We start from the raw sequence: 26417 nt of genomic DNA, 5'->3' as shown, positions 1-26417 counted from the left end.
TTTGAAGACGTTTTTTTTACTGGATTTTCTGTCTGGATTCCCCTTCGAGATGATTTACGTCGTCTGGAGGTTTTTCAACCCTGAGGGAGGGCTTGACTGGCCCTGGACTAGCCCAAACATTTTGAAGATCGTGAGGATGAGGAATTTGATGGAATCTACACGTCAAATGTGTCATGTGAGACGAAAAAAAAAAAATAAACGAGAAAAAAAATTTAGGAAATGAAAAAATTAGAAAAATAGCTCGGGGAATTTGTTCTTTTCCTAGAAACTAGATGAAACGAGCTGGAGCTGACCTGAAGAGGAGAAATAATTTTTGAAAATGTTCAAAAACACGAGGTGGTTGAGAGGTATGAGCGCCGTCATCTTAGATGCCCCCTGTCTCCGCCCGAAGGGTCTTCAAAGATGGCGGCGGCCCCACCTCGCATGTTTAAACATTAAAAAAAAATATTTATCCTCTTCAAATCAACCTCAACTCGCTGCATCCGGTTTCTAAAGAATGAACAAATTTTTTAAGCAATTTAGGAATTTTTTTTTACTCCCGAGGCCTCTTAAATTGAGATTCTCCCTCTAGATGTACAAAACGTCATTTCAAAAATCTAAAATCATCGAGATGCTGATGATTTCGATAATCTGCCTCCACTGGGCAACATGTCTGGAGTTGTACATACCCCTGGCAGCTGGGAGAGTCGCCTGGGAGAGCTCCACTTCCCGGTGAGCAATTAAAAAAGAAAGCGTGAAACCTCGAAAATAAATAATCCCCAATTTTTATCAACGATCATTAGATCATGGCTGTCCTCCGACTACATGAAGAAGAGAGACACGATTGTCAAGAGATACATCAGCTCATTAAATCGCGCGACAACCGCACTGATGAGCTCCAGTCATTACCTCCACGTCAATACGACCGAAGACATTATTCTTAATCTACTCCTCACTATTCTGGGGAGGATCGGATTCATCTATGTGCTAGGTACACTATTGCCGCAATTTTTAACGTTAAAAAGTAAAGGAAGTTGATATTGACAATTACCCAGCGCAATTGCTGCAGCTGATGACGACCTTCGACTCGACAAAAAAACGAAACGTCAGAGAGGTGCAGCAGTTTTACGAGTACATGAAGTATAAAGAACTTCCGTACTCCATTCAGCATAGAGTCTTCGAGTATTATGAGTACTATCAGAGGAATATTGAGAGAAATAAAATGATCATGTCCCAGGTTTCGCCGAATTTACGTGAGGTATCAGCACGAGTAATCAATTAATCAATGATTACTCAACATGAAGAGCATCAAATCATGATTATTTATACAAAAAGAAATACGCGTCGATGAATTCCGCAGGAACTATTGCTTCACGAGTATGAGGAGATGATCGCGAAAGTCAATCTCCTCAGGCAACTGCCCCAGCCCGTCCTCTCCGAGGTGCTGACCCTCATCAAGAGTGAAATCTACTTGCCGAACGACCCAATAGTAAAATCAGGAAGTCTCGGGGACTCTTTGTTCTACATACGCTGCGGGACAGTCGCAGTTATGAAGAATACGGGAGAAGAAATCCTCCGACTGTCCAAGGGCTCTCACTTCGGGGAGATATCCCTCATCGCGGAGCATGAGAGACGTCTCGCGGACGTCATAGCCCTCGAATTATGCGAAATATCTGTGTTGAAACGATCTGACTTTCTCTCGATTCTCAGCTCCCATGCGAATTTGCTGAATAGATTGCAGAGACTTGCATTAACTAGATTAGAGCGATAAGATACGAAATGAGAAGTCACAATTTTTTAATTGAATATATTCTCTCAAATGTTAGTCAATCGTGGTAATTCGAGATAAGTGAATTGACTAGTTCAACAGAATAAATCATCCTAAATCAGGGCTGATGATGCAATGGTTACTTGGCCGATACGCTACCGCGGATCGAGACCGCCCGCTCCCGTTTCTCTTACCGATGTGTTCAGAGAGATTTCCGTTCAATTCTACGTGGATTGAAAAACCAAACTTTCTGATTGGGTTGAAAATGAATCATATTGGTTGTGACATCGCATTAAAATTCCATGGGTTCGAATCCCACTTGTGAAACCAATTGGAAAGGCCGTGGGATTGATCAAAAAGAGTTTATTAAATTAAAACGGGACGAGAGGTAAAGCAACAGGAAGAAACAACCTGAAATAGTACAGTTCACGTCGAGTTCCGCTGGGGTTTTCGACGAGTGTGTTGGCACCCCGAGCCGAAGGCAAGGCGTGCCAATCGCACTCGTTGAAAATCCCTGTGGCGCTAGGCGCGAACGCTATTTTTCCGTAGTGACTTTCACTTTTTCCAGTTCGGGGAAGGATACCAATCCCCGGACTGGGAAAAGTGAAGGTCAGAGGAGGGATTCAAGGGGAAAGAAAAGAAAATGAACGTCAACATAACAATATATTATTATTATATTATATATATTATATATTATTACGTTTTGTTATTTATACGTCTTCCCCATCACTACCCCTTCAATCAACCCCAACAGAATGAGATCAACTATTCAGAATAAATACTCTAAGATCTATTCGGCATCACGACAGAATAACTTTCCAAAAAATAATATCACATAAAAATCATTGACATATTTTTCGCAAAGTTATTGACGTTGAAGCCTTTCATTGGTTCTTCGGATTTCTGTAAGACTGCTGATAGACCGATGAGAGTCTCCAGTGTTCCGGATAATCAGCATCCCTGGAGCCCTCAATAATAGTGAACGGTGGTGTCAAGGTGTCAATGCAGAAATTTCGTTTGGCGTACGGTGTCCTGGGTCTCGGCACCATGATCTTGTTGGGAAGCCCATTCCTCTTGATGTTCTTGGCCCCGTGATGAGGGGCCGAGTGAACACACCTAGCCCTCTTCAGTCTCTCCCCCCTGCAGTGACAAGGGGCGCAACTCCTCAGATGAACGGGCTGTCGCTTCCTGGGGTTCGGACAGCCGTAGGTCGCGGATTTCACGAGACGATTGTCCTCATCCTCGGTGATGTGGATGCCGTCGAAATTCTCGCACAAGTCGTTGCCATTATCGTTGGCCTCCTCGCAGGTCTGGCAGGTCTGGTCCTCCCTTCTGCTTCGACCTTTCACGTTTATGAATTTAGCCTCGAATCTCTCCACCGGGGATTTGAAGGACTTCTCGTCCCCCGGTTCGTGCTGGACTAGGGCGAAGACAGCTGGTGCGGGACCACCGTCGGAGCCGTCGATGTGAACAGGCCACGTGGGCTCGTAGTTCGGGTCGATTGGTGCCTCCCAGCAGATGGCTAAGTCCATGTTGGTGGTGGGAACCTTGCAGCCAAGGCTGGGGCCGTATTGCAGGGATGTACGCAGTTTGTGACCCCTCGTGCCTCGATAAATGAAAAATTTCTTATTTCATAAAGAGGAAATGCGTCAAGAATCAGCGTAAAGGCGATGGAAAAATCTGGAAGATGGCTTAAAAAATTTGGTCCTTTTATAGAAAGCGAATGAAGCGAGCTGAGGGTGATTCGAAGAGGATAAATATTTTTTTTTAATGTTTGAAAACACGAGGTGAGAGCGCTGCCATCTTTGAAGCCCCTTGCGTCAGGGGGAGGGGGCATCCAAGATGGCGGCGTCCACAACTGTTGATCACCTCGTATTTTCGAACCTTTATTAAAATTATTCATCTGTTTCAGATCAACTTTAACTCATTTCGTTCAATTCCTACAAAAAGAACGAATTCATCTATTAATTACCCTACCTCGACTCCCACCATCGATTTTCGTCAAATCAGGTGATGATTTGCTGAGTAAGGCTCCCCGATCAGGCCTGACATTCCTGAAAACCGAGTCGTCAACCTTATCAGGCAGTGGCTGATGCTCCAGATTCTCAGCATGAAATTTCCGGGCTATCGCGAATCTGTCGCAAACCGAATTCTGTCTAGACATGGTTCTCTTCTCCGGAGACTCTCCCGAGTTCTTTCGCGCGAGTCTCTCCCGCCTCTCGCCCTCGCCCGCCACGTACTGCTTTAGCGACGAGAGCTTCAAATTACCCTTTATGTACGTGGGTAGCCGGCAGGTGTGCTCCCTCCGGACTTGAGAGGACACCCAGGTGCCCGGGCAGTGAAGGCAGCACTTCTGCCGCGAGTTCATTATCGCTTCAACCACTCAAACTTTTTCTCACTTTTTTATTTTTCTTGGGTTCTTGGTGGAGGAGGAGCTCCACCTGGGCGTCGACTGATCGTCATGACCCATTTATCACAGACTGAGTAAAGTTGAGGAGAAAATCACTGGAGGAATGTCTGGTGGGGGGAGGGCTCCAGGGGTTGTTTGCTTGACAACGGGGTTCGATAGCTCAGGGTTATGCAATAAACGAGTCAAGGAATTCGGCATCTCCAGCTGATGTATTTTATTACGACCGGGATTCGGTCAATTGGAACTAATGAGACACGCCATGTCAACCCAAATGATAATTTTTTTCTACGAATTATCATGAGGCATTCCACGCTATTTCAATACCCCGAAAATTATTTTTTCTTGATTTTTGAATGTTTGTAGACGAGGTTCAAAAATGTATGTGAACGTAGGGAAAATTTTTTGTTTTTCACTCCCGTTTGACCCTTTTGACCCCTCCCCCTGTCGCTCCCATTTGGCCCTTACGACAGTTTCATTCTTCCGATCACTTCCTTCGTCTCTCCCGTTCGACCTTCACGGCTAATTGACCCTTTGATTTAGTTCTTGAAGCGCTAGAAAACATTCTAAAGGGTCAAATGTTCTCTCGGGTCAACAGGCCTTGAGGGTCAAACGGGAGAGACAGATGGAGGATCAAATTTTCATGAAGGTTAAATGAGAGAGACGAGTGGAGTGATCACTTCGCGCGTCTCTCCCTTTTGACCCTTTCGACGTATCCCCCTGTCGCTCCCATTTGACCTTTACGACAGGTTCATTCTCCCGACCACTTCGCTCGTCTCTCCCGTTTGACCTTCAAAGCTTTCTAGTTTCTGGACCATCAAAAAAACATTCCAAAGGGTCAAAAGGTCGTGAGGGTCAAACGGGAGAGACAGGTGAAGGGCTAAATTTTCCTAAGGGTTAACCGGGAGAGATGAGTGGACTGATCACTTCCGCCGTCTCTCCCATTTGACCCTTTCGACGCATCCCCCTGTCGCTCCCATTTGACCTTCAAGGCAATTTGATCCTTTTGATCACTTCGCTCGTCTCTCCCGCTTGACCCTTGAACGCCAAAATTTCCTAAAAATAAATAATTACCATAAATCAGGTGACTCCCGCAGACATCAAAATTAATGAATGACTTAATCAATCGTCGTTCTACTTTTCTTCTTCATGATCTATATCACGAATACAATATCCCATTTTTTACATTGAACCCATCAATTTTTATCGCGTGCATTGCAAAAATTGACTCAACAGACTACCTCCAAAAATAACAATTTCGCATTTATGGAGAACGATCTAGATAGCCGTGGGAGCACTCTGGAGCATGAATGCGTCATTGATGACAGTCTCCATCCGACTCCCCTACTCCTTCCCCCAGTGACCTGAACTGGTGGCCTTGATGCCAGCATAGAAAGACAGTGAATACTGGCACGCACAGCAATAAACACCAATTCCCTACTCCTTGCCCCGTTTTTTCTCAACAAATCAAAAACAATAATTCCGTAAACAAAAAACAATTCAATCAGCCCCTCCCCCACTTCATCCCCAAATACTCATTAATCGAATAAATAAAAAATCGCCGAAAAATCCGAATTGAATTGATGATTTTTGAAATTAAAGTGACGTTTCAATCGCGGGAATTCGCGAGCATGATTCAAGTGTTTCAAATAATTTCTGAAGCATGAAAAATCATCGGAAGCTTTCGCGAAGTCATCAGTTCCGCCGACGAAGGGCTTGATCCCCCGAGAGACGAAGTAAATATACGAATAAAATAGCGTGAAGTTGACGCAAAATAATTGGAATAAAGTGTGGTTCATCAGGTTATTAATGAGCCGAGAGGGGGCTGGTGATGCCTACGATGATGCCTCGGTGGTGGCATACGTCGACGACGTCGAGTTGACGGAGCGCCCGGTGACGAATTCCCTGGGGATGAGGTCACCGAACTCAGGTAATGCCCGATCTTTGGCTCTTTTGGAGACAGATAATGCGTTCAACCCACCGCCCACGTACGGTCCAGAGGTGGACGACCTGGAGCCGGCGGGGAAGAGGGGTCTGGGTGATGACGACAGGGGGATTGATGACGGACTCTTGCCCGGGAGGCCGTTCACCCCGAGACCCTCCAACGGCGTCCCCCCTCAGAGCCCGTTCGACGTCAATGTCTATCAGCAGAAGAAGACACTGGCCCAGGGCATGATGGACCTGGCCCTCATATCAGCTAACGCCAATCAACTGAGATACGTCCTCGGGTCGAAGAGTCATCCGTTTTATCTGGCCTCTCTCGTCATGATTTGCATGAGTCTCGCGCTGCAGATCGCGGTGGGGATCGGACTCATTTGGAATAGCAGATATGACGTCAAGGAGGATGATCAGGTCATCAGGGCGAATAGGGCCAACAACTGGACCGTCATCGGGGTTTTTCTCGTTACTATTCTCAATGTTTTTATATCGTCGTTCGGGGTCATTGATCCGCCCGATGTTATCACCATTCCCCTGAAGAACGCCAGTGATGGTGACGGGGGAATCGAACCGCTCAATCGAATAGGGTATTTAAACGGATCGATTTCATGAGTCGAAATGTATTTTTTATTATGGTGATTATTGTATTTATGCAGTTGACGGTGAATAAATAATTTTTTTATGAGAGAATTGAGAGCTCGGGGATTCCCCTGTTTATTATATAGAACTTATAATGGTACTGCCTTATAATGATACTTTATTTATTATTATTTATTTCGTTGTGATCATTTCAGTAGCGAAGCGGTAAATCGGGTTAAGTCGTTTTTTACTATTGGCTAGTTTTTGACGAATATCTCGGAATCTAAAAGAGATAGAAAGATTTTTGTCATGACCTTTTTTGTAGAGCCAATAGAGCGTTATAAAAAAAGTCATGAGAAAAATTTTGCTATCTCTCTTAGATTCCGAGATATTCAGCAAAAACTGGCTAATAGTCAAAATCGACTTAACTCGGTTTACCGCTTCACTACTGATTTCGGTCATGGTTAGAAATATTGAAATGAAGTGGAAGTATTTGTGGGCAAGGGTTCGAATGCCACTTCTAATACCAATGTAAAAATATGAGGCTCTTGCTAAAAAGAGAGTTTATTAAATAAATTGGGGGGAAAAGAATAATAAAAAGAAAGAAAAGGAACAAATGTTTTTCGGTAATTAATTTTTTTTATTCGTAATAATACTTGTAGTAATAGTAACGATTACACATAGCAACATGATTTATGGTCATAGTTGAAATAGAATGAATTATCGTTTCGAGATATAAAAAAAAACAATTGTTGAAACAGCCGTCTGATAAAGCTTATCTCCATGAACTCCATTTTAACCGTTGAACAGTGAATTATTAATATTTACGAATGTCGAATGTTGTAGTTAAGATTAGACAAATCTATCACTCGCTAGTTATCATGATCAATTAACGTACAATAGTTTGTTGATGATAATGAGTTTGAAGAAAGAGTGTGAGTCCTCTCGTCAGTTCATTCGTTCTTTCATTCATTCGATTGTAAAAAAAACATTGCGATTAGTATTTTGATAAAAAATGTTTAAATGTCGGGGGTGTAAGCGGCTAGGGCGAGACTATTTCTGAGGATTGTGTCGGCACCGATTTGCTGGATTGACGAGTTCTTGCGGATCGTGCGGTTGTGGGGGTGGAGGTTCAGGGGGGGCAGGTTTGGGTGCTCTATCCTCGTTGGAGAACTCACTCGGGGCCGAAATGTCTCTCGCTGACAGCCGTAGAGCTCTGGAAATTCAATTATCGTCGTTATCATTGATGAAAATCATTCATTCGTGACAATAATTTTTTTTAACTGGAATTATCTTGATGATGAGTGGTTTGAGGAAAAAATGTCAAAAGAAATTTTTTGTAGATCATAAAATTCTCTATTAAAAAGATTTTATGGTATTTTGTTCTAAAATTGACTGTTCACGAGATAAATGAAGAGAACTGAAAAAAGTGGAGAATTTTTTTTTACGTTTTCAATTTTTGGTTTTATTAATTATTCACCTGACTCATTAGGCTCAAGTACATCATTCAATTGAAAGTATTCCGCCTTGATAGACAGTGGCTCTTCGTAATCGACGAATGCTGTGTTATCGAAAGCAATTTCCTCCTTCGGTGTCGATCTCACGGGCGACGGAACTGGCGGTTCAATGTAAATCTGTCATCAATCAAACATTAATTATGGGTATTGATAATTCGTAAAGGTAAAATCCGCGTAATGCAGAAATATTGTTGACTCTTTAGTGAATGACGAGTACATTTTCGACGGGAGCCGTTGGATACGTGCGTTTAGGCGTCATCCCATTGCCCACAGTCTCGTACGTGTGATCCTCGAGGTAATGTCGTGTCGTTCCTCGAGGCGTTAATGTCGCCCACATTATCCGGCTGTCCTGCATGCCGTCCGCCGTGCACGGATACAATACCGTCTCATTCTGAATGCGCGCGCTCTTCGGCTGGGTTATCGCTGCGGCCGGCATCGAAATTGTACCCCCTTTTTGACTAGTATTGCTGAAATTTTTATTGCGCAACTTGATGCATGAAATTAAATTATTTAATGATTTTTTTGAGATGCGAAATGATGAAATTTAGAAAATTAAATTTTTAACGCTCTGTCAATTTGTGAGTTATCTCGTCAGTGAGTGGTTCTAGAGAAAAATGTCGTAAAAACTTTTAGTAGGAAATTTCATAAGCTATAAAAAAGGCTTTATGATTTTCTGTCCTAAAATCACTCGTTTTTGAGGTAATTAAGCATTTCTAGAATGGAGTCGTTTAAGTTAAAGGATTAATTCAATTTTTTACGTCTTGTAAATATCGAATTATCTCCAGAATCAGTAGTTTTATGGAAAAACCTCATAGGACCTTTTTTATAGAAAATTTAATTATCCGTAAAAAAGTTTTTACGACTTTTTTCTCTAAACCCACGCGTTTCCCAGATAAACCCCATCTAGAAAATAAAAACAAGCTCAACTCATCAAAAATCGCCTGTTTCCGCAATTTACTCACAATTTGCATCGTAACAGGACAATCACCAACAAAACACTGACGACAATGATCCCGACGCATGAGAGGATGAGGATCAGCAGCCACGTGTCATCGAACAGATTCCCTGCAACTCAATTGCCATAAACAAATCCATTGTCCGGAAATTGAAAATTTTCCAACGTAAAAAATCCTGAAGATTACCATTGCTATTACCTTGATGCGGCATCTCAACATACTGTACGCCATCAACTTTCCAATCGCAATGATGATTGCAAAGTGTCCCATTGACTCCCCCCGCGATGGGCATCCCCGTCTGTGAATGGACCTCCGATCCGTATTGTAAAAACGAGGGGATGGGCGGAGGTGGAATGGATAGAATCAAATTGGGAGGAGGACCCATTGCGCAAATAGCGCAATTCGAGTCGTTCATCACCATTATTCCCGGCAAATCTGTTGTCGTCATCTGATGGAATTCGTCTCAATAATTCAATAGATAAATAGGACTTCAGAACTTTGTTATTACGAAAGAAAAAAATTTATAGAAAAAACCGAGTGAATTTGCTAGAAAAGTCTGTTGGATTTCTATTGATTTTTAATCAATGGAACTGTTCGATGGAAAATATTCTATAGAAAAAAGTCTACAGGAAATTCTATAGACAAGCTTATGGAGAGTTCTATAGAAAAATTGGAGCCGATTCTATAGAAAATCTATAGAAAAATCACAGGAAATGTCTATAGAAAAATATATAGAGCATTCTATAGAAACATCTATAGATTTCTATAGGAAAAAATCTAGAGAATTCTATAGAAAAGTCTATAGAGCGCTCTATAGAAAAACTGAAGACGATTGTATATAAAATCTATCGAAAATTCATAGTAAATGTCTATAGAAAAATATATAGAGCATTCTATAGAAATATCTATAGATTTCTATAGAATTTTTTTTTAGAGAATTCTATAGAAAAGTCTATAGAGAGTTCTATAGAAAAAAAAATATAGAGTATTCTATAGAAACAAAATCTATAGAATTTTCAAGAAAAAATCCTATAGAACTGAAATTCCATTGAATTTTCTATTAATTTTTAGCCGATTTCATTGAAAAATTCTGCAACTCATCGATACGTTTTTTTTCAAGACAAATGTTCAATGAAAAATATTCTATAGAAAAAAATATACAGAATTCTATAGGCACTCTCGTGTCATACTTTCTCAATTTTTTGTTTGAAATAATTTCTATTGAACATTTTCAACAAAAACTAATAAAATTTTCAATAGAAGTGCAATAGACATCCAATAGAATTTTCCATTCCTTTTCTATGAAATTCTTTCGTGCGTGATGACAATCAAAGCGACAGTCTGAGCGCATACGCGAGTAGATACAGACAAAGAAGTGGTCTATAACACGAAAACACCATGCACTGTCCAAAATTGATCAAACATCTATTTGTCATTTTTCAAATTAAAAAAAAAAACGGAAATTAATTGCGAACCGATTCTTAACTAAGAAATCTCTGAAATTCCGATCCGAACGCTTTCGCAATTTTTTAAATCCACGTTTTGAAGTTGAAAAATTGCTCATTGAAGCAGTCACAACAATCAATTCTGAAATAAAAAAAAAAATTTGAAAAACAACACTTTATAACAAGGAAACTGCACCTTCGGAACACTTCTGCGAACTAATCGATGGTTCAATGGCATTAGAGAGCGACTCTCTGTCTCTAAATTCGCGAGATAATTTCAAATACTAAAAGAACTGCTGGTAATTATCATCGCTACATGACTACGTCGACAAGCGTAACAATATAATTATCCACTTCACCTTATGGTAAAAAAATGACAGATTCCCCGGTGGAGAGCACGTCTGTCAGCCACATTGAGCAGAATCCTGTGGGAATTATGGGGAGAAGCGCAAGCGCAACAGTATTGAACGTCTAGGGCATCCGGAGGCGAATCGAGGCACTTGTGGAAGGCACGATTTGGGAGATTATCTGCTGGATTGTTTTAATCGAAATTTAATGGTGCGTGATTTGTTGCGATCGATAAACCCCTCATTTCGGAATTTTACGAGTTTCGTGGATGATGAATGAGTCTTATTTTTACTGCTTTCCCTCGATTCGCAATTTGAGTGATTTAATTGATTTTTTCCCCTAAAAAAAATGGGAAAATTTATTTAATTCTGTTTTTTTTTCGTCAGAGAGAATAAAAATGTTCATTTCTTTTTATTCCGAATCCATATTTTATTGGAATCAATATCTTTGGATTGATAATCATTAATTTTTGAGAGGAATACTTTCCCGCAACTTCTCATTCCCCAAATAAAATTGACAGACTTGAATTTTCTCACAATAAAAAAAAACATTTTTTTATTTTCACCGTAAAAAAATTCATCACAATTAATACTTCCAGATTGATGTTCACCCGTCGTCAATTATTCTCCTCGGTTAGCTAATAAATTTATGTAACTCTATTTTTTTGCTCTCAAAAAAATTGGGAAATGGATTTAGTTTCAACTTCTTCATCAGCTCGAATCGAAATTTGTATTTATTTTCACTTCAAATGCATATTCTTGAATTTTTGCTTGACATTCCTCGCTATTAAAGAAGCAACAAAGAATATATTTCATCGTAATCAAGTGGGACGGTCAGCATTCTTCTCCGTCACCCCTTCGCGGAGACATTTTGCAAGAATTCGCATTGCCTGAAAAAAAAGCTCGATGAGATGTAACTCGAAAGGTGTTGGGGCGGGCGAATGAAGGGTTTACCTTGTCGACCTCGTTCTCCGTGGAGAAGCTGTAGCACAAACGCAGATGGTGGTCGTCCTGGGACTCGTTGTAATCGAAGGCACTTCCGGGGATGATGAACACCCCATTGGGAATTAATTTTCCCATGATTAAATCCAAAGCATTGTCCTTTGTCTTGAGTTTGATCCAGACGAACATTCCGGCCTTGGGGACTGACCATTCTGCCAGGCCTGAAAAAGGAATTGATTAAATTGTGATTAATTGATTGATCGATTAATCACAATTTGATTGATTGATTGTTGATTAATAGTGATTGTTGTCATTTAATTGCCTTACGTTGAAAGCCAATAATTCCACTTTGATTTAGGGGAGGTTGGGGTAAAACGGACACTTGATTTTTTTTTAAATATTAATGTATTTGTATAATTTATTTAAATATTAATGAAGGGTTGAAATGTTGATGAAATTTAATATTTTTTTTTCAATAAAAAAAACAGTTCTGTCCCTTTGGGACGAGTACTGAACGTCATCATTGTTTCTCGAAACAATGAATCGATAAGGGATTTGCAGGCTCGATCACTGACCTTCCAAATATTTCTCCATAGACTTGATCATCATGTCACGCTGTGACCTGTAGAAATTCTGAACTTTTTTTATGTGGTTGTCGAATTCTTTTGGGGACCAGCTCTCCAGAAGCTTAAACATCAACATCTGCAATACGAAGAGAATGGTGAATCACCATTGATCGTAGAATCGATGATTTACTTCTCTCATGGAAACAGATGAACAATTTTCAATAGAATATATTATATAAACACCAAACAGGCGGCCATTCCATGGGATTTCTATTGAACTTTCTGTTTGTTTTTGGCCGATTCTATTGAAATATTCAAAAAGTCAACAGAAGTCCTCTGACTATATTATTATTATTATTAATATTAATTTTATGTTAAATCATATTATTATATTTTTATGTCAAATCCCGATTTGAAAATTAATTAGTAATTAATTATTAATAATAATAATTATTATTATTTGTATTATTATTAATATTAATTTTATGTTAAATCATATTATTATATTTTTATGTCAAATCGCGATTTGAAAATTAATTAGTAATTAATTATTAATAATAAGTAGTAATAATTATAATTATAATTAATTCATAATAATAATTATTATTATTGTATCGAGTTACGGAAATATACACACGCCTTATTGAACCCCTTTAATCTCACCTGTGACAACGAAGAAGCATGAAGAACAGTATTCTGCAGGCTCACAATAACTTTATCAATAATTTCCTGAGGTGCTGTGACAATCCCCAGTCGCAATCCAGAACTAATGATCTTGCTGAATGAATCCAATCGAATGACCCGTCCGTCAGTGTCCATAGACAGAAATGATGTCGGCTGGTGATCAAGAAAATGAATGAAATAGTACGCGTCGTCCTCGATGATGAGGAAATCGTACTTCTGGGCGAGTTTGTAAATTTCCTTCTTCCGATCTGTCGGGAGAACGGAACCGGTCGGGTTTGCGCCGATGGAATTCACGCAGAGTGCCTGATTATTTTCGTTAGTGAGATGGTCAATTGGTTGATTAAGTATTGTTGGATATAATGTTGAACATACTTTCGGTAATTTGAGATTATTGATGTGTCGCCGACTGCAAATTCTCTCGATCTCTTCGGGAATTATTCCGTCGGCGTCTTGGGGGATGCCAATGTATTCTGGCCGCATCGAATTTACCTGATCGCGTCATGCAATTTAAATCATTTAAACTGAACCAGTGAAGATGAAGCGAGTAATGGAGGACGAAATGTCAAATTAAAAATGTGAGATCGAATAAAAATTGAAATTAATTTTTTAATGGAATGGTATTTTTTTGACACTGACTGCAGCTATGGTCCCGGTATACGCAGGTGCCTGCACCATAATCGGATCATTCTCGTCGATCATAATATCGAGAATTTTGTAAAATCCATCCTGCGAGCCGGGGACAACGGCAATGTCCCAGTTTTTGAACGGGGGACTGTGCCACCGGGTTTGAAAGTCTTTCAATTTGTTGATCAGGGGAAAATATCTGGAACGTAATTGAACAAATATCGAAAAAATTCATGAGAAAACCCGACGAAGTGAACAGAAAATTTTATTGAAAAATCTGTGAGTTTTTAGCCGATTCTTTTCAAGAATTCCGAGGCTTTATCGCACGTTTTTTAACGGAATATGTCCGATAGAATACTCTCCATTAAACATGTTTATTGAAAAAAAAAATATAGAATCGCCCAAAATGACGAAATATTTATAATAACGACCACCGATTGTTATTGTTGCTGCGAATGACCCAATTATGGAATAAAAAGTAATTTTTCAGATTTTGTACCCTTGAGACGGCCCATACTGCAGTCCTTCCCCCATTTCTTTCGGCGATAGCGTTATCGTTTTATCTCCACACTTGACCGATAAATTTTCAAATGGAAATAGTGTTGAATTCGGCATACCAGACGCCAGATTAATCGACCCAGGATTTTGCAAAAACATCTTTGCTAGTGGCAGAAGTTTATTAAATTATCAGTAATTAAATTTGTTAATTTATATCATTCCCGGAATTGTTAATAAGTGAACTGATGACTTACTCAATCGCCTGATGAGATTGTCCCTTTGGAAATGAGTTCTCTTCGCAAAAAATTTCGTGTAATCCATTTTAATTTGCAATGGAGTACGCGAAATCGGTTGAACCGGCTTCTTCCGAATTCAACGATAAAGTTTCGTATTGCAACTTCGGGTCGTGTGGGTTATATACCGCTGATAATGATGACGCGTTAATTTGCGCGAGTTGCAAGACTATTGGGCGGGGAGAGGGAGGCATTTTGCTATTTAATTTTTTACCCCTAATTACGTTTCATTCGATTCGTTAGCGCGAATCTGGAGAAGGAACATCAGATTGAAATTAGACAGTGATTTCAACAACTCCAGATATTTAATCCTGAGGAGCTCAAGAAGGAATTAATATGCGTGAGAACATTTCTATTCAATTTCTTTAAGAAGACTTTGATTTCATAAGGTGCGAGGTGATGTCAATGATTTTTAGCACGTATACGAAGTGAAGGCTAAAAATCTACGGTTGTGTACGGGGACACCCGTAGATCTATGTGATCATCCATCATATAATATGAGATATCTCAAAGAGGTTCAAATTCATTAATAGCAGCCCAGGAAAAAAAGAAAAATCCTTCATATTATTGGGGCGTTGTGAGGTTCATACCATGACGTTTGTGCCAGGGTGTTCTGTTCCTTTTATTACCCTTCTGTCACACTCACTAGAGGGAAAAGGTGGGAAAATAAAACGCACATTCCATCATGAAATCATTCTCCAATGGATTTCACATGGTGTCAGTCAACAATTGAATCGATTTATTCATTCGTCTCTTACAAAAACTGGTAAACAAGTTATTCATGATATTTGGCGATGAATTTTCAAAAATGTGAATAATAAAATAGTTGAATTATCTAAAAAGTATAAAAAATTGTTCCTAGAATTATCGATAGTTCTCTTTTCCACGAAAACGTATGTACAACTTCATTTGATTATTTTCATTTGAGGAGGGGATCCTTCTGTGTAGTCTCATGGCATCTGGAGTGTTTTCACCAGTTCAACTTTGTCGAGCTTGAGCCTCAGCTCTTTAATCTCCATTCTCAAATTATCGATGACAACGTCTTTCTCTTTTATCCTATTTGTCAATTCAGCTATGATAGAGTCCTTATCAGCGTTCAAATTGTGTAATAATTCAGTGGTTGAGGGGCGTCGGGTGGGATCGACGAGCAGAAGTCGTTTTATGGTATCAGACTGAGGAGAAAACAATTATTCGATTCTTAAGAGTGCACATGACACTGCAATAAATGGTTTGATGGGTTCAGGCTTAAAAAACTCCAGCAAAATAGTGCAAAAAAACCAGAAAAATAGAGTATTAATGACGCTTTAATGGTTTAATTTAAATCTGAATTAACCAAAAATTCACTTTTTCAAAGTTAATTTAACCAGGTTTTTTTGACGAAGTTTTCTAGACGTAATCCTGCATTAACGAAGACTTTTACCCATTTAGGATTTTTTTCTATGAATTCTCCTGGCATTTTTCCCGATTTCAGTTGAGTAATCAGAGAATTTCTCTCCATTCCGGTCTTCATAGGGAAGAATATCTCGAAAAGCACTATTCCAAGGCTATAGAGATCACTCTGTAACCACAAATAATTGACGTGAATAATGAATCAGAAATAATTAGTTAAAAAAATGATTAAAGTGATGAATAAAAGTTGGTTGATTTTTTTTACTTTAGGGTTGCACTGTCCATTGAGTTGTTCAGGTGCGGCATACAGTTCCGTTCCAAAAACGGGATGATGACTCTCGCTTTTACGAGGGCAGGCCAATCCAAAGTCTCCAACTTGAATTTCAACTCGCTGGCCAATGGCACCGATGAAAATATTGCTGGGCTACAATTAACATTATTTTTAGCCAGGGAATTTCGTAGATTTTATCGGAAGTAGAATTCCACTGCTGATAAGTCGATGAAATAATACTTCAGATAACTACCTTGATATCGTGATGTACAATGTCTCGAGAATGCATGTAATGTAGCCCATCGAGTATTTGTTTCAGGATTGTTGTAGCTATTGGCTCTGGTGTGGCCTCCAGTCTCTCGTCCAACCAGGCCCGCAACGTTTTCTCACAGAGAGCCATTTGAATATAAATTGTAGCATATCTCTGCATCATGAGAAATTAACTTCCTCAATTTATCATTGATTATTAAAATTTTCAACACAAGATAAAATAAACAAAAATATTGGAGCGTGATAATTCAAATTGCAGATGAGTTTTTGAGACTGGAAGAAATTGAAAAATAAAATGGATGAAAGAATAAAAAATTCTGTTGAATTTCTATTGAATATTCTACTAATTTTTGGCCTATTCTATAGACAAACTGCAATGAAAAATGGAATTCCATTTTTCTCATCAATTCATTCCATTGGGATATTTTCATAGATTTTTTAATTTGAATTTTTTGACGATAAACTCAAAAAATGATGTGCAAAAGACTCGGAAAATTCATATCGACGAATAATAAAATATTTTCTACTGGAGATTTCCTCCAAAAAAATCGCTAATAAACTCTCCCACAAAATAATCCGATTTCCAACCAAATTCCATAAAAAAAAATTGAATTCCATATTTACTCATGAAGCACTCACAACTCTCGGAGAATAATACGGGCAAATTCTCCCACGCCCTTCGTCCGTGTGTAAGGGCGACTGAATCTCCTCGATATCACTGCTGTCAGAGCTGACACTGCGGTCATCCACATTCTCCCCGTCGTCATTTCTAAAAGACACAACATCAGAATTTTGCCTCTCCACCGACACCCCATCCACAATCCCGTCGATCCTCCTGCCTATAATATCGATCGTGGAATTGAATTCTTGAAATCGTTGACTAGCAACATCACAATGGCACGTCGAGCCATAGCTGTCCCACTCACGATTAATTTGATGATTAACTGAATTTTTTATATACATACCAACACGAGAGGCCGAATCACTTCTTACGCGATCGGAGGAGAAACTTGTCTTAAACTGATTAGCACTTTGTGTCTCACAGGAGTTCGTGTCTGAGGACAGACGTTTTAAGGATGATCTTTTCGTTCTCGTTCTGGACTTTGCTGGGGCCAGGGGGCGGAGGGAGTGGGGCAGATTGTGCTCGATCCAGGCGCATTTGTAGGCGACGATGTTCGTGTGGTTGAGCTTGGCGAGGGTCTTCACTTCCTCCAGCTGCTGGAGAATGTTCTTCACTCGGCCTGACTTGACCACAATCTTCTTTATGGCGTACTCGTGACCGTCGAGACGGTGAACAGCTCGGTAGACGTTGCCGAACCCTCCGGAGGCGATGAACTCACGCTCGTCGAACTCCACTGCGTAGCGAGACCAGTCGGGAGATAAACTAGGAGAATTTGTCATTTTTAGTTTCAGAATGAGGAAGTTTTTTGACTCCTACAGATTTTTTGGAGGCTTATGGCATCGATAACGACAATTCTCCATTTTTTAGTCTTCAATTCTCAATTTTAGTGGGTTATTATATTTATTATATCGAGAGACAGAGGTAGAAATCGAATTTATGGGCATTCTTTCATTATTCGAAAAACTATATCGATTTTAAAACTTTCTGAAGACATTGAAAAACAACATTTTTTATATTATTTTTTATATGTTTATATTATAATTACAGAAACAAACTTTCTGTACTTTCTAGTCGATCATTCTTTTTAAAAAATTTGTGGTCTCCAATTCGTGATTTTTGGTATTCAATTTTATTTATAAACACCGTATGTTTAAAAAATACTTGATATTAAGAAATAATTGGATATTTGAATTGAATTAGATAATTATCTCTCGGATATCTTGAAAAAAATGCTTGGATGTTGAAAAAAATACTAGGATTATTCTTAAATCGTTTTAGCACTCCGCCACTGAATAGTTTCAGATCCTGCAGCTGCCCTGGCCACTGTCATAAGGTTGTACCAGGCCTGTTGGTGCTGTCCCCGCATGAGACATTGTCATTTTTATTTTCAGAATGAGGAAGTTTTTTGACTCTTACGGATTTTTTGGAGGCTTATGGCATCGATAACGACAATTCTCCATTTTTTAGTCTTCAATTCTCAATTTTAGTGGTTTATTATATTTATTATATCGAGAGACAGAGATAGAAATCGAATTTATGGGCATTCTTTCATTATTCGAAAAACTATGTCGATTTTAAAACTTTCTGGAGACATTGAAAAACAAAATTTTTTATATTATTTTTTTTATGTTTATATTATAATTACAGAAACAAACTTTCTGTATTTTCTAGTCGATCATTCTTTTAAAAAAAATTGTGGTCTCCAATTCATGATTTTTGCTATTCAATTTTATTTATAAACACCGTATGTTTAAAAAATACTTGATATTAAGAAATAATTGGATATTTGAATTGAATTAGATAATTATCTCTCGGATATCTTGAAAAAAATGCTTGGATGTTGAAAAAAATACTAGGATTATTCTTAAATCGTTTTAGCACTCCGCCACTGAATAGTTTCTACTCACTTTGGAAATTCTATAATACTCTCAGATCCTGCAGCTGCCCTGGCCACTGTCATAAGGTTGTACCAGGCCTGTTGGTACTGTCCCCGCATGCTCTCGAACTCCATCATGTTGTAGGAGCTGTCGATCAGCCTCATCTCGTGCAATTTATCACACAGAACTGTAATCAATGCTCGTATTATGTCAATTTAATTCCAGGAGCTGCAGCAGATGAAAATTTAGACTCACTGAAGTATAATTTATTCCTGCGCGTTGGATCCGTCTCGAACATGGCACAGATGCTCTTGAGGAGAGACTCGATGAGGAGACTCGTCGATGGAGCAACTCTTCCAACAATTTGCCCACCACTTGCCCCATCGTGGGCCTCGTCCAGACGTCGAGTCGTCCTCGAATTATTTCCTTCAATAAAAAATAAGATTCATCATCCCTTGGAGGGACATCAATAAATTATAAATAATGGTGATTAATCAATTAACAAGAATGATGAGGTTAACAGAAAAATTATACTAAATTAACAAATTTAATTTAATTACGTCGATAAATAAATGTTGATAAAGACAAAATCATATGTAAAAATCATATGCCAATGACAATTGACATATTGAGAATGACAAATGAATGAACAGAAAAATCGTTGAATGCATTATAATTTTTTCTCTAGAGCAATTATTAATGTTTATCAATTTATCTGGACAATTAAATGTAGATATGAACTACATCAGGTGAAAAATTATGTAAATAAACTAATAAACAATAATAATAAATCAATGAAATAGAATGGCAAGTGAATTAACAGAAAAATTATGAAATGAATCATCAAATTATTTTCTTGCAAAATAGAAAATAATAATTATTTGCTAATTTGATGATTATTTTTTTTGCAATTCAATTCACAAGAGCAATTGTTGTTGTTAAATAGTTTATATTAATAATTAAAGGTGAATACAAACAACCTGGAGTGAAAAAATCAATGAATAAATCCACAAAATTAGTGAACGAAAAGTCAATTTATTCACCTGTCAAATTACATAAACAAAAATATTCACTCACCATTATCAAATGTTGATATAGTCTCCAAGCTCTGCCAGGGGTTAAACTTATTCCCATTGTCATTACTCATTGTTGAATACTGCACCTAATCCCTAAACTAAAAATACCAAAGCTCTCCTAAAGTTCGAATCAAAGGTTCTATCGCCTATTGACATGACATGAAAACAACTTCATTGTTCTTGATCTCGTTCTGGGGAAATGGTCTTGGGCTGGAGGTTATGACAGCCCCATCACCATGATCGGCCCCAAAATCATCACTTCTGATGTTCAGTGAGGGCTTTACAACCTGCAGAGTTCGATTCCATATCAATTTATCATCACAGAACTGTATTCGATTAAATAAATCATCGAATTTATCGATTTTGAGCTCTCGCCGGGTGATTATCGGAGCAAGAGTGACTCAGGGATGAACGATTATCGAAGAATCGATATATTTTTTTAAAATCGATGTGAATCGATTTTTCTGACGAAACATCGATTATTTAAAAAATCGATGTTTTTTTTCTCATTGCACAGGAAAAAAAAACATTAAAAAATGATTTTAAATCGATTATTGAAAAAAATCGATGTGTTTTTCATTACCCAAGAAAAAAACAAATTGAAAATAAATTATTTAAAAAAATTGAAAAATGTTTGAATTCAGTCAACATTATTATTCGATAAAAAAATGAAAAATTTTATTCCCTTGGTCAAAAAGATCGATATTTGGAGAAAAAATCGAAAATCGATTAGTCGGCCGTTGATAAAATCGAATGAAAAACATCGCTGTTTGGTTTTTCGATTAATCGACATCGCTCATCCCTAGTGGCGCCACGACTGGTGAATTTAGGTTATGTTCTTCATGTTCATCAACATGCAGACGAATTTCTCGTAGAGAAAAATTATTTCAAGTCGAAACATTAGAAATTTATGATTGTTGTGGGGGGATAATTCAGTTAATCAGTTCAGAATGGCTGGGATAAGAAAAGGGGGCAGGGACTGGGGGTTGACAATGCTGAGATCATTGCCCAGGGTTTGTTTGGGAAATTTGAGGGCCAATCCTGGCACCATAATGAAGGTATGTTATTAAATCATCAGTTAAAGTTAATAAATTAAATAGAATTGATGAGGGTCTTTGATCTGTTGATTTTTTCGATAGAACAAAAGGGGTAGGGCTGCTCATGGGGGTGACAAGCATGGGGCTGGCAACAAGGGCTCGGGACAGAGGCAGAACTACATGAGGACTGGGTACGAAACTGGAAATATACCATTTTACCTCAGGTTTCAGTGGGAGCCGTATTACAAAGGACATCAGTGAGTATTTTTATTAGTCCAGAATTTTTATTTTGTTTTTCTCATGTTGAGAATCTTCAATATCTGCTAAATAAATGATACGATTTGAATGAGTTTGCCCTCATTTTGAAGTCTGAAAAGATATCTTCAGAATGAAAGAAAAATCGAAAAATTTCACTCTGCCAATCCCGAGTTATTGATGATCAAATATGAAACCTAAAAAAGAAACTTCAAATTTTTACATTTTGAGATGCAGTTGCAATCTTCGATATCTTGCGAACAAACGATGCGATTTTGATGAGTTCGGGCTCATTTTGAAGTCTGAAAAAATATCTTCAAAGTAAAAAAAAATCGAAAAATTTCACTCTGCTAATCCCGAGTAATTGATGATTAAACCTGAAATTAAAAAAAATCAACATTTTTGGATTAAAAAATTAATTGCACTTGCTAAATAGTTTTTAATATTTTGTTTCAATTCTTTCAGTGTCAGGAGACAATACCCCCCACTGAGTCTCCAACAACTGCAACTGATGATTGACACCAACAGAATAGACACCTCGAAGCCGATAGATCTCGTGGCTCTATTCAATTCTGGTCTTTTTCATCTCGATTTCATGCAAACGCATGCTGGGGTCCATCTCACTGACGAAGTACGTACAATTGTATTCAAAAGACTCCTCAGGACTCAAGGATTTTTTTTTGTTTTAGGGAATTAACAGTTTCCAGGCAAAAGTGAATATTGAAGTCCAATGGGCGACAGAGCCAGTGATCGCTGCTATTGAGAAGAATGGAGGGGTCATAACAACTGCATTTTACGATCGAGAGAGTTTATATTGTCTGGCTAATGCTGAAAAATTCTTCAAGAAAGGTAAACGATTATTAAAACCCCAATTAAGTAATTTTTGGTGTGAAATTAATCAAATGAGACTTCGTTTGCAAGAAAATAATTGAATTAATCAATTGAACTCAATTATTATCACTTTAACTTGTCTATTAATTAAATTGAAGAATTTGAAACAAAATTTAGCACATAAATTAAAAAAATGAATTAAATTGAACAAAAAAATAAACGAAAAAGAGAAATGAATGTAATAATTAAATTAATTAATCACATTGAATTGTTGTTCATTAAAATTGACTCCACGAATAAAAAAAAACAAACCTAACAAAAGGAAATGATGAATTGAATCATTCACAAAATTAATGAATAAATTAAGCACTAGAATAGAATTTTTCTCAATTGAATTGATGAATGCACGACTGAAATTTCCAGGGGAACCAATCGGCAGGAGGATGCTGCCACCCTCTGACTGTCTGGAATATTACTCCAGTGCAGCAACTCGCGGATACCTAGCGGACCCAGACAAAGTAGCATATGAGCGTCTGGTCCTCGCCCAGAAGTACGGATACACCCTCCCAAAGTACGAAGAGGATCCTGACTACGAGATGCTGTCAGAGCGAAAGGACCCGAGACAAATATTCTACGGACTGGAGCCAGGCTGGCTGGTGAGTTTGAAGGACAAAACCATCTTGAAACCGAAGGCTGATTACCTCAAGGAGTACTACGCCAATTAACATCCCCCATTATTATTCCATATGTACAGTTGATAATAAAAATATATAAAACGATTACAAAACAATTGTTTGAGAATCCTACGAGCACTGGAATTCATCGAGTTTTTCACTTGAGGGCCAGATCGTACCACAATTTTTCCCTCTTGACGACGTTTATAATCATCTCCTGGCTGACATTCCACAATCTAGAGGCCAAGGTGGCGTCCAGGGAGGCGTTTGATGGATCACATCTGAAACAGTTGTTGAAATAAAGTCCTGTGGCCCCTTCCAACTCTGGCGCTGCTGCACAGAAGACAGAGGTGCTTGCTGCCTGCTGCAGGGACTTTGTGAAGGGTCTCACGAGAGCGAAGAGGAATCTGTAGAGCCAGGAGTAACGGGATAACTCTGTGGAGACCATATTTCCTGATTGAATGGAGAAAAGAAATTATTTCAATAACTCATTTTTGGAGTTTTATAAAAAAGAATTCGATATTTTTTCATTTTAATCCTCAATTATTATTGTTTCAGGTACATATATACCCGTGATGATTATAAAAACGTAAAATTGTTAGTTGTTTTTTTTTTATTATTGATTTACCTGGATGACAGCTGAAGACATTGACTGAGGGCCATCTCCTGGCCAGTTCCTGGGCGAAGAGAATGTTGCAGAGTTTAGAGTCGTTGTAGGATGCCATCTGCCAGTATTTGTAGGCTGGGGGCGAGAGGGTCAGGGGGTGAATGTCTTCAGGTGTTTGAATAGTTGAAAATCTAAATGACAAAATGGGAATTTATCATTTAGATAATTAATCCATTCAATAGAAAAGGACAAGGCACGAACCAGAATTCAACAAGGCATTTCATGCCGAGCATTTGCTTGTCTGAAGGGTATTGTTTGGAAAGAAAAATTGTGTCAGTGGAGTTTCACCTATTCTGAGGTTGTCAAATGGAATATATAAAATAAAATAAGTTTAGGGACTCAAGAAAAAATAATAATTATGATTTTATGATCATTTATTGAAAATGATGATCATTATTTCTGCAAACATTTCCTCAATTCTCCAATCAACTTATCTCGAAGTTGAAAAAAAAAAATTTTGTACCTGTGAGATTCACTGGAGACAATCACAACTCTAGGATTTTTGCTGCTTCTGATTGGATGCTCCAGGAGTAGTGTTAAATAGTATTGAGCAAGATGATTGACTTGAAAGGTCATTTCGTAACCATCTTGAGTCAGAGTGTATGGTAATGCGAATACACCAGCGTTTAGAATCAACATGTCGAGAGTTCTGAAGCATGGAAAATTTTTAATTTGCGTTAATCTTAATCGATTGGTTCGTCAAACAAAAAAGAGTGCCATGATGTTTCTTGTGTGGTACCTGTACTTCTGTTTGAACTTCTCCGCCGCCTCTTTGACACTATGCAGCGAGGACAGATCAATCTGTAGAGTATCACATGTCACGTTTTCCCTTTCGTTTTTTATCTCTTCGATGGCAGCTTCCGCTTTTTCCTCGTTTCTACAGGCGAAAATTACTGTGCATCCGTGGAAAGCTAGGGATCTAGCTGTTTGGAAGCCTGAAAAGTATGCCGTGATTTTTTTTATGGCTGAAGAGGATTGTTTGATGATGGGGAACACCACGGGATAGATAAATCTTCTCAGTGGAACATTTCACAACGACAAAATCGTGGGATTCAAAGTTGAGTTGTTACTAAGGAAATCCTAGAGAGTTTCTTCTCCGCACAGTCAGGAAGTATGAAGAGAAAAATTTATTTATGCAAACATTTTTTTTGAGACAAGAATGCAAATAAAAATCTCATGTAAATCACGAGCATTTGCTTGTCTATAGCATATTTATTTGGAAAAAATGATTGTTTTTTTCTCAGCATAGTGTCACCTATTCTGAGGTTGTCAAATGGAATATATAAAATATTATGATGTACCTATGCCAGTATTAGCACCAGTAACAATTGCTATTTTTCCCCTCAAGTCCCTGCCGTGCAGGACTGCGAGGGCGGGGGTACTAGCATCAAATCTTTGTCTGACTGGTTGCAAAGGTTCTCTGTACTCAGTGGCAAATGCCAATCGTGGGTCAGTGTAAGTCGTCGTTCTATTTGTATGATCGACGAATACAACTTTTCCATCGTCGGAGACACATTTCTCCCACCCAGAAGGCAGGTCTGAAACAATTCATCTGTTCGTTGCAGACAATTGACATTTCCATGGAAATTGAAATTAATCAATTAATTTAATTAATTTAATCAATTCATTAATTTCACGATAATTACCTCCTTCAACTATTTTCTTTCGACCCGTCCGTGGATGCGTCCACTGCGTTCCTTTCGTATAATGACTGCAATAAAAAAAATAATTATCCCAGGAATATTGATGGAAACGCTGGTACTCACCAAGAATTTCTGATGAGATCATAAATTCATTGCAGAATATTAAATGAAGAGAATGTAAAAAAATTGATTAAATCAAATTGATAAATTCATTCGCCGATAACATTTAGAACTTTTCCATGCACTTTCATTCCGCTGTATAAATTATTGCAAGACAGAGTTTTTGTTGAAAAAAAAATGAAGGGCTAATTCTATGAATGTGAATTGTTTTGGAGTCGTCAGCCGTCAGTAATCAAAATATAACCTGCAGACAAGAGTTATTTAGGACTCACTTGACGTAGTAAACATTTCCGTCGAGCGTGGCCCGCTCCTCCCACCCAGGGGGTAGTTCATCCTCACTATCGGAGTCGTGTAAAATACTGACCATTATGGATTTCACACGTTATGGAGTGATTCGCTCGCCGGAGTGCACCGATGTGTGATTTTTGCTTCGATGTATATCATTCTTGGGGTTCTTTATCGACTGAGCAATTCCAAGTATTTAAAACTACTCAAAAATTATAATTCGAAAACTATAATTTTGGATTATTTGTTTCGGCATAAAGAGAGGATCTGAAGTCTTACTTTGGGTTCATACGAGATTTTGCGTGAATTTGGCTGTTGGGTCTTTATGAACTGCGCCAAGCCACCGGGTACAAAATGGAAGATTGAAAATGAATCATTCTCGATTTGACATGTCACAAGGGCCAAGTGGGTGAGCCGCTAATACGCTAGTTTGTCATCCAGACGACCGGGGTTCGATTCCCCGTTGAATCATAATTTGTCGAACTTTAATTGGCCTAGCCGCAGTGGCGAAATTGGTTAACGCGCCAGAATCGATATAGGAATGCGTAAAATGCGCGTAAAATGTCTACAAATTGCATAAATTTCATAAATGTCCCTAGAAGGTGGGATGGCCGTCGTAAATCTGGAGGTCTCGGTTCAAATCCGGGCTGCGGCACATTTTTTTCCTCAAAACCCCTCACCCGTAAAAAAATTTAGAATATCTTTTTTAAAGTATCTGCAAATGCTCTAGAAAACCCAGAAATTTTCTAAAATATTCTAAAATTTTTCAGAAAATCTCCAGATTTTCTCGTGTTTTTCAACAAGTCCCAATTTTTTTGAAAGTTTCAAAACACCTGAGAATTTTTTTGATTTTTTTA

General features: G+C 38.3%; 8 protein-coding genes across 12 annotated transcripts; 3 read left to right on the top strand and 5 right to left on the bottom strand.

The window, feature by feature from the left end:
• The first annotated feature begins 610 nt into the window (after positions 1-610).
• On the top strand, positions 611-1750 carry LOC107048201 (potassium/sodium hyperpolarization-activated cyclic nucleotide-gated channel 1-like). The gene is made up of 4 exons (XM_015271267.1): positions 611-711; positions 783-970; positions 1035-1249; positions 1340-1750. The coding sequence occupies exons 1-4, from the start codon at positions 611-613 to the stop codon at positions 1748-1750; spliced, it is 915 nt and encodes a 304-aa protein (XP_015126753.1).
• Positions 1751-2631: 881 nt separating this feature from the next.
• Positions 2632-4115, bottom strand: LOC107048250. Its single transcript, XM_015271328.1, has 2 exons — positions 3737-4115; positions 2632-3353 (listed from the first exon to the last, which is right to left on the bottom strand). Exons 1-2 carry the CDS (start codon positions 4113-4115, stop codon positions 2632-2634), a joined length of 1101 nt encoding a protein of 366 aa, XP_015126814.1.
• A 1305-nt stretch (positions 4116-5420) lies between these two features.
• Positions 5421-6713, top strand: LOC107048200 (ninjurin-1). The gene is made up of 2 exons (XM_015271266.1): positions 5421-5481; positions 5944-6713. The coding sequence occupies exons 1-2, from the start codon at positions 5421-5423 to the stop codon at positions 6702-6704; spliced, it is 822 nt and encodes a 273-aa protein (XP_015126752.1). The 3' UTR covers positions 6705-6713.
• A 577-nt stretch (positions 6714-7290) lies between these two features.
• LOC107048219 lies at positions 7291-11029 on the bottom strand. Its single transcript, XM_015271287.2, has 6 exons — positions 10786-11029; positions 9331-9592; positions 9151-9253; positions 8406-8655; positions 8152-8305; positions 7291-7887 (listed from the first exon to the last, which is right to left on the bottom strand). Exons 1-6 carry the CDS (start codon positions 10825-10827, stop codon positions 7691-7693), a joined length of 1008 nt encoding a protein of 335 aa, XP_015126773.1. The 5' UTR covers positions 10828-11029; the 3' UTR covers positions 7291-7690.
• A 618-nt stretch (positions 11030-11647) lies between these two features.
• Positions 11648-14616, bottom strand: LOC107048235 (kynurenine/alpha-aminoadipate aminotransferase, mitochondrial). Of its 2 annotated transcripts, none has more exons than XM_015271312.1 (8): positions 14505-14616; positions 14252-14414; positions 13765-13951; positions 13501-13617; positions 13108-13431; positions 12454-12580; positions 11891-12099; positions 11648-11826 (listed from the first exon to the last, which is right to left on the bottom strand). In XM_015271312.1, the coding sequence occupies exons 1-8, from the start codon at positions 14569-14571 to the stop codon at positions 11758-11760; spliced, it is 1263 nt and encodes a 420-aa protein (XP_015126798.1). In that variant the 5' UTR covers positions 14572-14616; the 3' UTR covers positions 11648-11757. The 2 variants fall into 2 exon arrangements, with proteins under 2 accessions (XP_015126798.1, XP_015126799.1); XM_015271313.1 differs by having other exon boundaries at positions 14252-14409; positions 14505-14584.
• A 645-nt stretch (positions 14617-15261) lies between these two features.
• On the bottom strand, positions 15262-20447 carry LOC107048216 (eukaryotic translation initiation factor 2-alpha kinase 1). 2 transcript variants are annotated; one of them, XM_015271285.1, is made up of 9 exons: positions 20050-20447; positions 19228-19398; positions 19003-19159; positions 17439-17857; positions 17113-17312; positions 16457-16627; positions 16198-16356; positions 15964-16101; positions 15262-15715 (listed from the first exon to the last, which is right to left on the bottom strand). In XM_015271285.1, exons 1-9 carry the CDS (start codon positions 20117-20119, stop codon positions 15494-15496), a joined length of 1707 nt encoding a protein of 568 aa, XP_015126771.1. In that variant the 5' UTR covers positions 20120-20447; the 3' UTR covers positions 15262-15493. The 2 variants fall into 2 exon arrangements, with proteins under 2 accessions (XP_015126771.1, XP_015126770.1); XM_015271284.1 differs by having other exon boundaries at positions 17113-17857.
• A 416-nt stretch (positions 20448-20863) lies between these two features.
• Positions 20864-22950, top strand: LOC107048210 (39S ribosomal protein L15, mitochondrial). Its single transcript, XM_015271277.1, has 5 exons — positions 20864-21106; positions 21188-21342; positions 21806-21971; positions 22030-22189; positions 22595-22950. The coding sequence occupies exons 1-5, from the start codon at positions 20999-21001 to the stop codon at positions 22894-22896; spliced, it is 891 nt and encodes a 296-aa protein (XP_015126763.1). The 5' UTR covers positions 20864-20998; the 3' UTR covers positions 22897-22950.
• On the bottom strand, positions 22893-25887 carry LOC107048209 (WW domain-containing oxidoreductase). 3 transcript variants are annotated; one of them, XM_015271275.1, is made up of 9 exons: positions 25840-25887; positions 25548-25738; positions 25279-25287; positions 25159-25223; positions 24814-25050; positions 24252-24447; positions 23976-24161; positions 23474-23643; positions 22893-23298 (listed from the first exon to the last, which is right to left on the bottom strand). In XM_015271275.1, the coding sequence occupies exons 2-9, from the start codon at positions 25640-25642 to the stop codon at positions 23003-23005; spliced, it is 1254 nt and encodes a 417-aa protein (XP_015126761.1). In that variant the 5' UTR covers positions 25643-25738; positions 25840-25887; the 3' UTR covers positions 22893-23002. The 3 variants fall into 3 exon arrangements, with proteins under 3 accessions (XP_015126761.1, XP_015126760.1, XP_015126762.1); XM_015271274.2 differs by having other exon boundaries at positions 25548-25873; XM_015271276.2 differs by lacking the exon at positions 25279-25287 and having other exon boundaries at positions 25548-25873.
• Positions 25888-26417: the final 530 nt, after the last annotated feature.

This window comes from Diachasma alloeum, unplaced genomic scaffold (assembly GCF_001412515.2).
Source record: "Diachasma alloeum isolate Michigan unplaced genomic scaffold, Dall2.0 Dall_scaffold_00186, whole genome shotgun sequence".
NCBI lineage: Eukaryota > Metazoa > Arthropoda > Insecta > Hymenoptera > Braconidae > Diachasma > Diachasma alloeum.
This window is presented reverse-complemented; position numbering and strand designations above follow the sequence as displayed.